This window comes from Theropithecus gelada, chromosome 8 (genome assembly GCF_003255815.1).
Source record: "Theropithecus gelada isolate Dixy chromosome 8, Tgel_1.0, whole genome shotgun sequence".
NCBI classification, from domain to species: Eukaryota; Metazoa; Chordata; class Mammalia; order Primates; family Cercopithecidae; genus Theropithecus; species Theropithecus gelada.
The window spans coordinates 106183358-106198077 of record NC_037676.1 but is presented as its reverse complement, the minus strand read 5'-3'; the positions used below and the strand labels follow the sequence as shown (position 1 = coordinate 106198077).

The 14720-nt window shown below is 35.5% G+C and overlaps 1 protein-coding gene across 34 annotated transcripts in view; it reads right to left on the bottom strand.

Moving 5' to 3' along the window:
- Positions 1 to 14720, bottom strand: part of RIMS2 (regulating synaptic membrane exocytosis 2) — a 728068-nt gene that overhangs the window by 310613 nt on the left and 402735 nt on the right. For all 34 annotated transcript variants that reach the window (XM_025395354.1, XM_025395352.1, XM_025395350.1 and 31 more), the window contains 2 exons: positions 13616 to 13787; positions 7744 to 7897 (listed from right to left, as the gene is read on the bottom strand). In XM_025395354.1, the coding sequence (XP_025251139.1) occupies positions 7744 to 7897; positions 13616 to 13787 (326 nt within the window). The remainder of the gene's footprint in view (positions 1 to 7743; positions 7898 to 13615; positions 13788 to 14720) is intronic.

Sequence of the window (14720 nt, the reverse complement as noted above, 5' to 3'; positions counted from 1 at the left end):
AAAACATTTGGTCATGAGATATTATGCCTTTTATGTATTGTGGATTCAATTTCCTATATTTTTATTTTACAACATATTTCTAAATTTAATATGCTAAATTTGCTAAAATTTTCATGAGGTTTATTGGTGTACAGATTTCTTTTAGTATGTTAGTTGTTGGTATCAGAGTAATGTTTACTTCATAAAATGAGCTGGATGGTATTCCCAACATTATAATATTCTGCAAGAGTTTGTAAAGAACTAGTATTGTATCCCCCTTCCATGTTTGGCAGACTTCATTGATAAAGTCATCTGGGCCTGAAATTTTTTTTGAGGGAAAATTTTTAGCTACAAATTCCATTTCTCAAATAGATACTGGGCTACTCAAGTTATTTCTTTCTTCTTGAGAGAGACTCAAGTTTGTGTCTTTCAAGGAAATTTTCTATTTCATCTAGGTTGTCAAATGTATTTGTATCAAGTTGTTCACAGTTTTCCCTTACTCTCTTTTTAATATTTGTAGAATGTGTACTGATATCACCTTTTTCCTAATATTGATAATTTGTCTTCTGTCTTTCTTTGCTGATCATTCTGCCTAAAGGCTTATCAATTATACTGATATTTTCATAGATGCAACCTTTGGTTGCATTTACTTTCTCAATTGACTTTCTGTCTTTATTTCACTTATTTCTATTTTGACTTTTAGTCCCTTTCTTCTACTTGAGTCTATTTTGCTCTTCTTTTTGAAGTTTGTTAGGCTGAAAACCTGTCACTGATTCAAGTTATTTTTGGTATTAACAATATATGTCCTTAAGGCTATATATTTCCCTACTGTTCTGCTTTAGCTGTATCCCATGAATTTCGATACATTAGGTGTTCATTTCGTTCAGGTCAAAATAATTTTTAATTTCCTGTTTAACTTCTTTGAGTCATGGTTATTTAGAAGTGTTACTTCATTTATAAATATTTCAAGCTTGTCCAGAGATTTTCTGTTATTGATTTCTATTTTATTTCTATCATGATCAGATAACACACTTTGACCTGAGTACTTTTAAATTTATCGATACTTGTTTGGGCAGGAGTAAGGTCTACCTTAGTGATTCTCAATGAACATGGAGGGAAGGTGTTTTCTGATTTGTGGAATGTTTTGTAAATGTCACATAAATCCTTCAAGCCTTCTATTTGTTCTATAAACATTGATAGAGGAGTACTAAAATCTCTTACTGTAATTGAGATTGTATCTATCCTGTAGTTTTATCACTGCATTTTCTTTTCTCTTCTCTTCTCCCTTTCTTTCCCTTTCCCTTTCCTTCCTTCCTTCCTTCCTTCCTTCCTTCCTTCCTTCCTTCCTTGTTTCCTTCCTTCCCTTCTTTCCCTTTCTTTTCTTTCTCTTTCCCTTTCTCTTTCTCTCTCTCTCTCTTTCTTTTTTGACAGAGTCTCACTCTGTTGCCCAGGCTAGAGTGCAGTGTGATCATGGCTCACTGCAGCCTCGACTTCCCAGGCTCAAGCCATCTTACCAGCTCAGCCTCTCAAGTAGCTGGAACTGCAGGTGCATGTCACTGAACCCGGGTAATTTTTTTAAAAATAAAAACGGGGTCTCATTATGTTGTCCAGGTTGGTCTCGAACTCTCGGGCTCAATCAATTCTCCCACTCAGCCTCCCAAAGTGCTGAGATTACAGGTGTGGTCACTATACCCGGCTTTGACTAAAATTGAGGTATAATTTATATAACATAAATATCTAAGTATACAGTTTAGAAATTTTCAGTAAATTCTAAAATCTGTGTATACATCACTACAATCTAATGTTAGAATATCTCCTTCACTGCCAAAGGATTACTCACACCCATTTTCAGTCACTGTCTATTGCTACTTCCAGCCAACTGCTAACTTAATCTGTCTCAATAGATTTGTCACTTCTATACATGTTATGTAAGTAGAATCATAGAACACATGGCCTTTTGCATCTAGCATCTTTCATTTAGCATAATATTTTTGAGGTTTGACTACATTGTAGTATGTAGCAGTATCTTCTTTCTTGTTATATATAGTAATCAGTTGTGCAGATATACCACATTTTATTATCCATTCACTGGTTGATGAATATTTCGACTATTTCTACCTTTTAATCATTGTGAATAATGCTGCTGTAAACGTTCATGTACAAGTCTTTCAGTGAATCTTCACTTTTGTTTCTCTTGAAGGTAAATTAGTGGTCATATGGTAAACTCATTTTTAACTTTTTAACAAAAGACGAAAATGTTTTCCAAAGTGTCTGTACCATTTCACATTTACATCAGCAAATGGATGAGGGTTCCAATTTCTGCCCTTCTTGCAAAAATTTGTTATCATCTTTCTTATTTATTACATTCATTCTAGTGGGTGTTAAATAATATAATTATGGCATAACTTGCATTTCACTAATAACTAACGATGTTGGGCATCTTTTCATGGCCTTATTTGTGATCCATATATTTTATTCTTTCAAATGACTATCAAGTATTTGCCCACTTTTTGACAGCACTATTTATCTTCTTACTATTATTGCATTTTAAGGGCTCCTTATATATTCTGGATACAAATCCTCTGTCAAATATGAGATTCACAGATAAACATTATGTGCCGCATAATGATGTTTCAGTAAACGACTAATTGTATATAAGATAGTGGTCCCATACAATTATGATGGAACTGAAAAATTCCCTATTGATGTCATAGCCATCACAATGTCACAGTATAATCACTTTATTTTTTATAAATAAAGTGTAGCCTAAGTTTTCAATGTTTATAAAGTCTACTGTAGTATATACAATAATGTGCTAGGCCTTCGCATTCACTTACCAAGTTTCTCACCGACTCACCCTGAACAACTTCCAGTCCTGCAATCTCCACTCATGGTAAGTACCCTATTCACGTATATCATTTTTTAATCTTTTATACCATATTTTGACTGTACCTTTTCTATATTTACATACATTTAGATACATAAATACTTGTCATTGTGCTACAATTGCTTATAGTATTCAGCATAGTAACGTGCTTGTACAGGTTTGTAGCCTACAAGCAACAGACTATACCACATTGCTGAGGTGTATAGTAGGCTATACCACCTAGGCTTGTATAAGTGCACTCTATGATGTTCATGCAATGATGACAATGTTTAATGGCACATTTCTCAGAAAGTAATCTGGTCATTAGCTGCCACATGACTGTGTTTTCTCCCAGCCTGAGGCTTTAAAAAAATCTTCTTAATGATGTCTTCAAAAGCAAATATTTTAAATTTTGGTGCAGTCCAATGTATTATTTTTTATTGATCAAGCCTTTGGTGGTGTTTTGGGGAAAACTGCCTAACCCAAAGGAATGAAGATTTTTCTCCTATGTTTTCTTTGAAGACTTTTATAGTCTTAACTCTTACAGCTGGGTCTATTATCCACTTTAAGTTAATTTTTGTGTATAGCGTGAGGTCAGGTCTAAATTGAGTATTTTGTATGTGGATATTAAATTGTTCCAGCATTATTAGTAAAAAAAACAAAAACAAAACTATTTCCCCCATTGATTTGCTTTGGATCCTTTGTTGAGAGTCAACTGACCATGAATATAATTTTTAATTCTAAATTTGGTTCAATTTATCTATAGGTCTATCATTATGCCAGTATTATACCATTGCAATTACTGTAGCTATACAATAAATATGGAAATGAGGAAATATATATCTTCCAGATTTGTTTTAGCTGCTCTAGATCTTATACTTTCTCATAGAAAGGCTAGAATCTGCTTATTAATTTCAGCAAAATATCCTGCTTAGATTTTGATAGGAATTGGGTTTAATCTGTAGACTAATTGGGAGAAGAGCTATCATCTTAATAATACTGGCTGTTCCAATTCATGCATGTGGAATACATCTCCATTTATTTATATCTCTTTTTCATTTCTCTGAACAATGTTTTGTGATTTTTTAGTGTACAAGTTTGAACTTCTTTTGTAAAATTTAATTCATCGTTGTTGTTGTTTTTTTTGTTTGTTTGTTTTGCGATGGAGTCTTACTCTCTCACCCAGGCTGGAGTGCAGTGGCACGATTTCAGCTCACTGCAACCTCTGCCCTCCAAGTTCAAGTGATTATCCTGTCTCAGCCTCCTGAGTAGCTGTGATTACAGGCGCCTGCCACCATGCCCGGCTAATTTTTGTACTGTTAGTAGAGATGGGGTTTCACCATGTTGGCCAGGCTGGTCTCAAACTCCTGACTTCAAGTGATCTGCCCACCTTGGCATCCCAAAGTGCTGGGATTACAGGCATGAGTCACTGCGCCTGGTCAAAAATGTGTTCTTAATTTCATTTTCAAAATGTTAATGGATAGATTCTTGTATATTGTTCATGTATCTTGGGACCTTGCTGTCCTTGTTTATTAGTTCTAGTAGTTTTTGTGTGGCTTCTTTAGAATCTTCTACATATAGAATCATGTAATCTGTGAATAAACGCAGTTTCTCTCTCTTCTCCCTCACCATTCTGAATGCCTTTTATGTATTTTTCTTGCCTGACTGTCCTAACTACAATCTCCAGTGCACTGCTGAATAGAAGTGATAAGAAGAGACATCCTTTCCTAGTTATCAATACTAGAGGGGAAAGCATTTATTACCATGAAATATGGTTTGTCATCTAAAGGGTGTTCATAGGTGGTCTTTATCAGAAAGTTCTCTTCTATGCCCACTTTGTGGAGGGTTCTTTTCTAGGCCTACTATGTTCTCTTCCATGCCCATTCACTTTTTTTTTTAAATTGTGAATGAGCACTGAATTCTGCCAAAGCTTTTTCTTCATATTTTCATATATTCATGTGGTTTTTGTTCTTCTTTCTATTACTATGTTGAATTACATTAATTGACTTTTGGATAATAAATCAACTCTACATCACTAGGATAAATCCCTTTTGGCTATGGTGTACAATCTTTTGCATATACTGTTGGATTCAATTCATTAATAGTTTGCTGAAGATGTCTGTGTGTATGTTCATGAGGAATATTGGTCTGTAGTTTTCTTTTCTTTTAATGTGTTTGTCTGACTTTGGCATGAGGGAAATACTGGTCTTATAGAATGAATTGGTGGGTATTCCCTTTCTCTTTCTAATCAAGGAATTTGAGAAACGTTAGTGTTTCTTTTCTTAGGTTTAAAAGAATTCAAGAGTGAAGCCTAGGCTTTTCTTTGTGGGAAGATTTTTTCATTATCAATTCATTAATTCAGCTTCTTTACTTATTATAGGTTTATTCAGATTTTTAGCTGTTTATGGATCAGTTTCTGCAATTTGTGGCTCTCCAGGAATTTATCCATGTCATCCATGTTGTTTAACTTTTTGGCATAGAATTGTTCATTGTATTCCAAAATAATTCCCCAAAGGGGAATTATACACTTTTAATGATAACTGTTCACCTGTATGTTCTCTCAACATATATTTTCAGCAGTGTCTCACTCTACTGGTATCAATTTACTGTATTAGTTCGTTTTCATGCTGCTGATAAAGACATACTTGAGACTGGGAAGAAGAAGAGTTTTAATGGACTTATAGTTCCACATGACTGGGGAGGCCTCACAATCATGGTGGAAGGCATGATCTTTGAAATATGATACATATACTTAAAATTAAATGCAATATTTATCCACCAGATGAAGAAAAACCCTTAAGGAGGTTCTTGTCACCAAAGGAGTTTATAACATATTAGTAATTTATTCATATTCTGACTTGTACCTTCCATTATGACTAATATATCGTGTTAGCCTAATTAGCCAAAGGTAATGTTTTTTTTAGCTTTCTATCTATTCCTAAATGTTATTTCCTAGTTTTTGTTTCTTTCTTTTATGTGTATGTACATGTTTTTACTTATCTTCAGGCTTACATATCATTAATAAATTATTTACTAGAGGTTAGTTGATAGTGACAAGACTGACATGGTACAACATGGAGTCATTATGTCACCCATGGGTAAGTTTAATACTATTACTGACTAAGTATCAGAAAGATCATTTGGGGATGTGAAAATATTAAAAGCTGCAAGATAAATTATAACAACTGCATGAAAATCCATGACACATACAGCTAACCAGTACTCTAATCTCATTTTTTCTCACATCCACTCTTCCTAAGTAGCATGGGGAAAAAAATGAAAAATGTTGATAGATTTAAGTGTTTCAGGTATTGAGAGTCCTCAAGTCTACCAGTTATTGCAATAAAAACTGAAGGAAAGGTCAATCCCGAATGAAAAGAAGATGCTGGCTAGCGTTAGCAGCCTATAAACTTTAAGAATTAGTATATAAATTACATTAGGTTGGTACATATAGTAGTAATCATTATGTAGTAACCCGTCATCCCACACTGTAATTCAGAGTGAAAGTACTGAATAGATACAATGGTCACAAAGAATAAAATTAATTTACATACAGTTCATTGTAACATGATTATTACAACAAAAGATGTCGTAATGGCATTTGAAAATAGAAATGGATGAGTGTTTACTGTGTGGGGAGGCTGAAAGAAGTTGATGCTGTAGAATTAGTGTTCAATTAATACCATCCAAAGGTACAAGACTGTATTAAGTGGAAATAAAATTCCAGTAGAGGGGTTATTTTAAAAAGGATTGAAAATAATTCTCTAGGTTTTCCTACGACTACTAAGTATCCCATAAGATCAATCCTTACCTCTAATTCTCTACTAATCAAGCAGTCTTCTAATATATATATATAATGTATTCTTCTATTCAGCAGAAGTGTGTGATCCAGATAGACAATACTCATTTGTCAAACTGCCAGCTATACTTCCCATGATTAATAAATGACATGGCATTTGTGCTTATAAATTTATACTTCTAAAATTTGGTTAATGTCAATGAGTCCTGCAGCACTTGACAAAATGTTGTTAAAACTGGAGCATGCTGTCTCCATAAAGATATAACTACCCCATGAATACTATGCAAAACAGTATATATATACCTCAGTTTCCAATAGTAGATTGATTAGAAAAATAATGACCTGAGTTTTAGGGGCAAAGAGTTTAAAATGTCATTATTCAATCTGGAAAATATTTCTGAGTTTATTTTAAGCATCTATGGAATGATGTAATTGTATTTTACATTTCAGACTGTAAAATCCAGGGCAAAATGTAATGTTGATGATAATAATAACAATAATAACAATAACATCAGTTTATATTATTGAGACTAATTAATTCTTATAACTACCCTGTAATGCAGGTATTACTATTTCCCTTTTATGAACGAAGAAAGTGAGGCATAGAGAGAGGATCTGCCACAAAACATACAGTTCTAAAGTGTAAGAATTAATATTTAAACTCAGGGTAGTCTGAAATTAAAATTCATGGTTTCAACCACTATAGTATACTTGGTATACTACATATTCATAAAATACCTAGAGTAATAAAGGAGGAAATGATAATTTTGTGCATACAGCTATGTGGCTAAATTCATATTAGCCATCTTATTCCTATATTTAGGATTCTAAGCACTAAGATTTAAATGTAAATGTGCTTATTTGGTGTCATATCACCCAAAATACAAATATAAACCCCTTCAACATTGTGATAGGTGATTGCTATGGGCACTACCTTATTTTAGTGTTTCAAACAATTCAAAAGCTTCAATAATAGCTATGGAAATACTAACAAATGACTATTAATATTTACAATGATATCTTCAAATTCTGTATCATACATATAACTCAAGATTAGGAAAATTCAATAAAAATATGAAAGAATTTTGGTAAAACTTACTTTGCAATCTCCGTGTTGGGCTCTCTCCATGGAGCTGTCTTCGTGGCATATATGGAGAAGGGTGGGGGAGTGGCAATGAGGAGACATCATGCGTCTGAAGTTTGTACCAATGTGGCTCATCATCTAATAATGCTGTTTCTAATTCAATTAAAATCTACAAACCCAAGAGACAAAGGACAGTTATAATATACCAATAATAAAGAAATTATGTTAAGTGGTCCTACAACTTTTGTAGTAATAATTATAATAGTAATGCTATTACATGAAAAACAAGGTCATTTAGACGTTGCAAAATTGTCAGTATGCTTTTTACAATAAATAAACTTTTATAACTTCTTTAGTGATTTAATAGTTTTAAATATCTAAGACATTTATTTTTTTGACCCTTGACTACCCGTTACAAAAGTAACACTTTTCATTTTAAATGACTGTAATAATAACTAATATTTGTATATCATTTTAGAATTTTAAAAGCGTTTTTATTTAGAGTCAACCTAAACCCCCCTCAGTGATGACTAAGTAAAGAAAATATGGTATATACACACCATGGAATACTAAGCAACCATAAAAAAGAACAAGATCATGTCCTTTGCAGGGACATGGATGGAGCAGGAGGCCATCATCCTTAGCAAACTAATGCATGAACAGAAAACCAAATACTGCATTCTCATTTTTAAGTGGGAGCTAAACGATGAGAACACATGGACCCACTGAGGCAAATAATACATACTAGGGCCTATCGGAGAGTAGAGGGTAGGAGGAGGGAGAGTATCAGGAAAAATACTAGTTGGTACTAGGCTTAATACCTCGGTAATGAAATAATCTGCACAACAAACCCCATTAAACATGTTTACCTATGTAACAAACCTCCACATGTATCGCTGAACTTAAAAGTTAAAAAAAATTAACTTTTATAAGAACTTTTAAATGGGAAGAGTAAAACAAATTTGAAGTGCCTACTGTGTATTATGAACCGTGCCATATTATCTGCCATAATTATTTTAAAAATTACTAGCTTTGTCTTATTGTTTAATTTTCATAAGCAAAAATACCAAGGCTAACAAAGGTTAAAAGAACTTATCTAAGGTCACACCAGCTTTTAAGTGAAAGAGGTGTAAACTGAATCAGCCTGTCTAATTTAAAATTCTGAATTTATCATACCATCCTGCTAAAGATTTAAAACAAGAAAAAAACAAGAATGGATTTTAAACATGAACTATATTACAATACAAATTTTATAACACGAATTTTTAAAAATTTACCCAAAATATAAGTCTGTAGAAATTAATGTCTACTTTTTTTAGGAGGCTGTGCAAGTGACAGTGTTTGTGCTTTGTGTTTACAAGAATGGCCACATAAAGATAAATTACTATTTACCTAAGGGAGGTAAAGAAGCAACACAGCCAAGTTAATATTTCATTCTTTCTTTTTTGTTTTTGAGACAGGGTCTTGCTCTGTCACCCAGGGCAGGGTGCAGGGGTGCACTCATAGCTAACTGCAGCCTCAAACTCCTGGGGTAAGGCAATTCTCCCACCTCAGCCTCATGAGTAGCTACGACTCCTGTATGTAGCACCATGCCTAGCTAATTTCTTTTTTTATTTTTTTTTTAAACATGGGGGTCTTGCTATGTTACCTAGGCTGGTCTTGGACTCCAGGTCTCAAGCTATCCCCGTCTCCACTTCCCAAAGGATTGGTATTACAAGTGTGAGCCACCATGCCTGGAGTTATTTCACTCTTTCTAAATTTTCCCTAGTCATTTTCAAAATTATAGGTACTGTGTTCCAAAGTATTACAAACACACAATACAACACACTTATTTAATTCTCATATTAACCCTGAGTTGCATAAAGTATTATTCCCACTTGGTTGAAGAACAAACTGAAGCACAGATGGGTCAAATAACTTGTTCAAAGACCCAAGGCTAAGAAGTGGTAGTGCCAGGAATATAAACCCACTCAGTTAGCTCCAGAATCTCTGCTCCTAACAACTGTGTGACCCTTCTTCCCAAAGGTCACACAAGGGATTTTAGTTTAGTTTAGCTTTTTTTTTTTTTTTTTTGAGATGGAGTCTTGCTCTGTCGCTCAGACTGGAGTGCAGTGGCGTGATCTTGGCTCACTGCAAGCTCTGCCTCCCGGGCTCAAGCGATTCTCTTGCCTTAGACTCCTGAGTAGTTGGAATTACAGGAGCCCACCACCGTGCCCAGCTAATTTTTGTATTTTGGGTAGAGATGGGGTTTTGCCACATTGGCCAGGCTGGTCTCGAACTCCTGACCTCAGGTGATCTCCCCCCGCTTGGCCTCCCAAAGTGCTGGGAATACAGAAGCATTTTTAGTTTACCACTCTTTGGTTCCTCAGCTGACAACACTCACTTCAATATTTCTATAGACTTGTTTTTCCCGTGAGATTACCATTTAATTTACTCAGAAACAAACAAACAAACAAAAAAACCAAAAAACTGATATAGTTTGGCTGTGTTCCCACCCAAATCTCATCTTGAATTTTAACTCACACAATACCCTCGTGTCATGAGAGAGACCCAGTGGGAGGTAATTGAATAATGAAGGTGGGTCTTTCTCATGCTATTCTCCTCATAATGAATAAATCTCGCAAGATCTAATTGTTTTATAAAGAGGAGTTCTCCTGCATAAGTTCTCTCTTTGCCTGCTTCCATCCATGTTAAGACATGACTTGCTCTTCCTTTCCTTCCACCATGATTGTGAGGCCTCCCCAGTCACGTGGAACTATAAGTCCATTAGAACTCTTCTTCTTCCCAGTCTCGAGTATGTCTTTATCAGCAGCATGAAAACGAACTAATATAGTAAATTGACACTAGTAGAGTGAGACACTGCTGAAAAGATACCTGAAAATGTGGAAGAGCTTTGGAACTGAGTAATGGACAGGGGTTGAAACAGTTTGGAGGGCTCAGAAGAAGACGCGAAAATGTGGGAAAGTTTGGAACTTCCTAGAGACTTGTTGAATGACTTTGCCCAAAATGCTGATAGCTATATGGACAATAAAGTCTACGCTGAGGTAGTCTCATATGGAAAGGAGGAATTTTTTTGGGAACTGCAGCAAAGGTGATTCTTATTATGTTTTAGCAAAGAGACTGGTGGCATTTTATCCCTGCCCCAGAGATTTGTGGAACTTTGAACTTGAGGGAGATGATTTAGGCTATCTGGTGGTACAAATGTTGAAGCAGCAAAGCATTCAAGAGGTGACTTGGGTTCTGTTAAAGGCATTTCGTTTTATAAGGGAAGCAGAGCATAAAAGTTTGGAAAACTTGTATCCTGACAATATGATAGAAAAGAAAATATCATTTTCTGAGGAAAAGTTCAAGCCAGCTGCAGAAATTTGCATAAGTAACGAGGGGCCAAATGTTAATCGCCTATGTGTAATGGGGAAAATGTCTCCAGGGCAATTCAGAGGTCTTCATAGCAGCCCCTCCCATCACAGGCCTGGAGCCCTAGGAGGAAGAAATGGTTTTGTGGGCCAGGCCCAGGGTCCCCATGCTGTGACACCAAGTCTGTGGACTTGGTGTCCTGCATCCCAGCTGCTTCAGCTGTGACAAAAAGGAGCCAAGCTACAGCTTGGGCCATTGCTTCAGAGGGTGCAAGCCCAAGCCTTGGCAGCTTCCACATGGTGATGAGCCTGCAGGTGTACAGAAGTCAAGAATTGAGATTTGGGAACCTCTGCTTAGATTTCAGAGGATGTATGGAAATGCCTGGATGTCCAGGTAAAAGTTTGTTGCAGGGGTGGGGCTCTCATGGAGAACCTCTGCTAGGGCAGTGCAGAAGGGAAATGTGGGGTCAGAGCCCAAATACAGAGTCCCTACTGGGGCATGGCCTAGTGGAGCTGTGAGAAGATGGCCACCCAACCAGAATGGTAGATCCACCTACAGCTTGCACTGTGCACCTGGAAAACCCAGAGACACTCAATGGCAGCCCATGAAAACAGCCAGAAGGGAGGCTATACCCTGCAAAGCCACAGGGGCAGAGTTGCCTAAGATCATGGGAACCCACCTCTTGCATCAGCATGACCTGGATGTGAGACATGGAGTCAAAGGAGATTATTTTAGAGCTTTAAGATTTGATAGTATCACTGGATTTCAGACTTGCATGAGGCTTTGTTTTGGGCAATTTCTCCCATTTGGAATGGCTGTATTTACCCAATGCCTGTACTCCCATTGTATCTAGGGAGTAACTAACTTACTTTTGATTATATAGTCTCATAGGCAGAAGGGACTTACCTAGTCTCAGATGAGACTTTAGACTTTGGACTCTGGACTTTTGAGTTAATTCTGAGTTAAGACTTTGGAGACTATTGGGAAGGCATGATTGGTTTTGAAATGTGATGACATGAGATTTGGGAGGGGACAGATGGAATGATATGGTTTGGCTGTGTCCCCACCCAAATTTCCTCTTGAATTGTAACTTCCACAATTTCCATGTGCCGTGGGAAGGACCCAGTGGGAGGTAATCAAATAATGTGGGTGGGACTTTCTGATGCTGTTCTCCTCATAGTGAATAAATCTCACGAGATCTGACGGTTTTATAAAGAGGAGTTCCCCTGCAGAATCTCTCTCTCTCTTTGCCTAGCACCATCCATGTAAGATGTGACTTGCTCCTCCTTGCCTTCTGCCATGTGGACTGTAAGTACACTAAATCCCTTTTTCTTCTCAGTCTCGGGTATGTCTTTATCAGCAGCATGAAAATGAACTAATACACCAACCACACTGAAAAAGGCTGAAAGTGAGTAACTTAACATGCTAATAGCTGGATAATTGCTTCCCATCTTGCCTTCTTCAATCATTCTCCACATTACAGTTGGAAATACTTTTCTCAAGTACAGTCAAACCATTTTCTTTTTAAAGAAAATATGAGACTGGGCAAGATGACGAGACCCATTCCTACAAAAAAAAATAAAATTAGCTGGGCATGGTGGTGGGTGCCTATAGTCCCAGCTACTTGGGAAGCTGAGGCAGAAGAATTACTTGAGCCCAAGAGCTTGAGGCAGCAGTGAGCTATGACTGTGCCACTGTGACAAAGTGAGACTCCACAGAGATGGGAAAGAGAGAATTGGTTATTGGTTATTGGTTCCTATTATCAACCAGATAAATCCAAATTTGTTTATATATTAAGTGACATGCCCAGGTCTCAGTTTAAGCCTCAAACCTCATTTCTTACCATATTCCCTTCCAATTTCAGTGCAATTGACCAATATCTCCTCACCCTGATGTCTTCTTATTCCCTCTGCAGGAATTTCACTCCCCTTGAATTTGCTAAATTCCTCTCTCTCTTTGAAGACTTGCTTTGACCACCTGCCCTCCTCTGCACAGCAATTATGTATTCCTATTGCATTTTCTCCTCCATATCAATTGGCATGTTATATTCTAATTGCTATTCATGTGTCTGTATCACCAATGAATTGTAAATTCCTTGAAGTAAGTAACACTCCTTATTTACCTTTGAAGGCTCAATCTATAGCACAGTGCCTGTTACATTGTAGGGCTTGAAAATAATCCATAAATAAATGGTTTAACTACTTATTAGTGGTACAGTCTGTTCAGTAAACTACCAAAATATATACATATCACTATAAAACAAAGCAATGTATTTGTGAAATACAAATCTTTTATCATTCAACACTGAGAGTTCTAAAATAAGAAATGACATGTAAAAACTGTCAGAATATGTACAACCACTGTTTTCTATAGTTTCAAGTTTTGTCCTAAAGCAGCAGCTGAAATACATTCCATTAAAGAAATTGTGCCTACCTTTGCAGATATTCTACATATAAAATTATACTGACAGTTATATAAATAAAAGCATTCAGGATAACACGAATAGCATAAACTTTAAAACAACTCCAGATACCTCGCCTAAGAATTCACTTTCTTCCTCTCGAACTCGAGCTTGATCCCAAAGGGTAATCTCTAGCATTCGTTCCCGAAATTCTCTTCTGTGGACTGGAGAATAAATGAATGTTTGGTTCCATTTGGGTTCCAATGTTTTCTTTACTGTTTTAGTTCTTCTCTTGTTTTTATCACTATGGAAAAAAACCAACAAATTATGAACTTACATAGAACCACAAGTTTTATCCTAAAATTTTTTCATTTAAAATTTCTCAGTAAACAAGTTAGGTGATATTTTACCATCAAATTATCATACATTGCAAGTGTTATAAACTTTAAAATTATTATGAAAAATTTAAGGTGTATACTATATCACACTTTATAGATATGACAATAATGGTGAAGTTACAATAAATGTTAAATTTTTTCCATGACAAATTATTGAAAACTTAATCTTTCTCAAAATCTAAATAAAACCAGACCTGAGAATCTTAACTCAATAATTTTTTAACACATCGCCCTACTGAAAACCTTCTAAATGATAATTAACCAGTAACATTACATATACTATTCATTTAAACTACAGAAGTCTCATTGTACAAAAAGAGGAGTAAATTGTGATATTCACAACTTCTTATCTACAAAGTTCTAGCTAATGACCAATTATAATCTATTTTTTATAAAGATACTTTTTTAAATATAAGAAATTCATATTTATTTGACATATATTTGGTATTTTAAAACACTGTAAATTTATTTCTATGTGAGGTAGTCACCACAATGTGAGTTGAAAATGCAAGATAACCATCCCAATAAATGGGATTGCCAGTTCAAAGGTTTTCATGTTCTTTTTGGTTGTATATCTCTGTACGTGTGTCACCATACTGTTATACTAACATATTGTCCATATTGGAAAATAGATGAAAACAGAAACTAAAAATAATAAAATAAAAATTTTTAAACATTCAAATATTTCTTCCTGATCATGAAAGGATTATCCTGTACATCACCTAGGGTACATCCAACCTATTTGGAGATCATTAATCTTGCTTATTAGACAGGATCACTGGCTGGATAGGAATACAATTTTCTAGGAAATACAATTTAAGCTACCTAAGAGAACTATC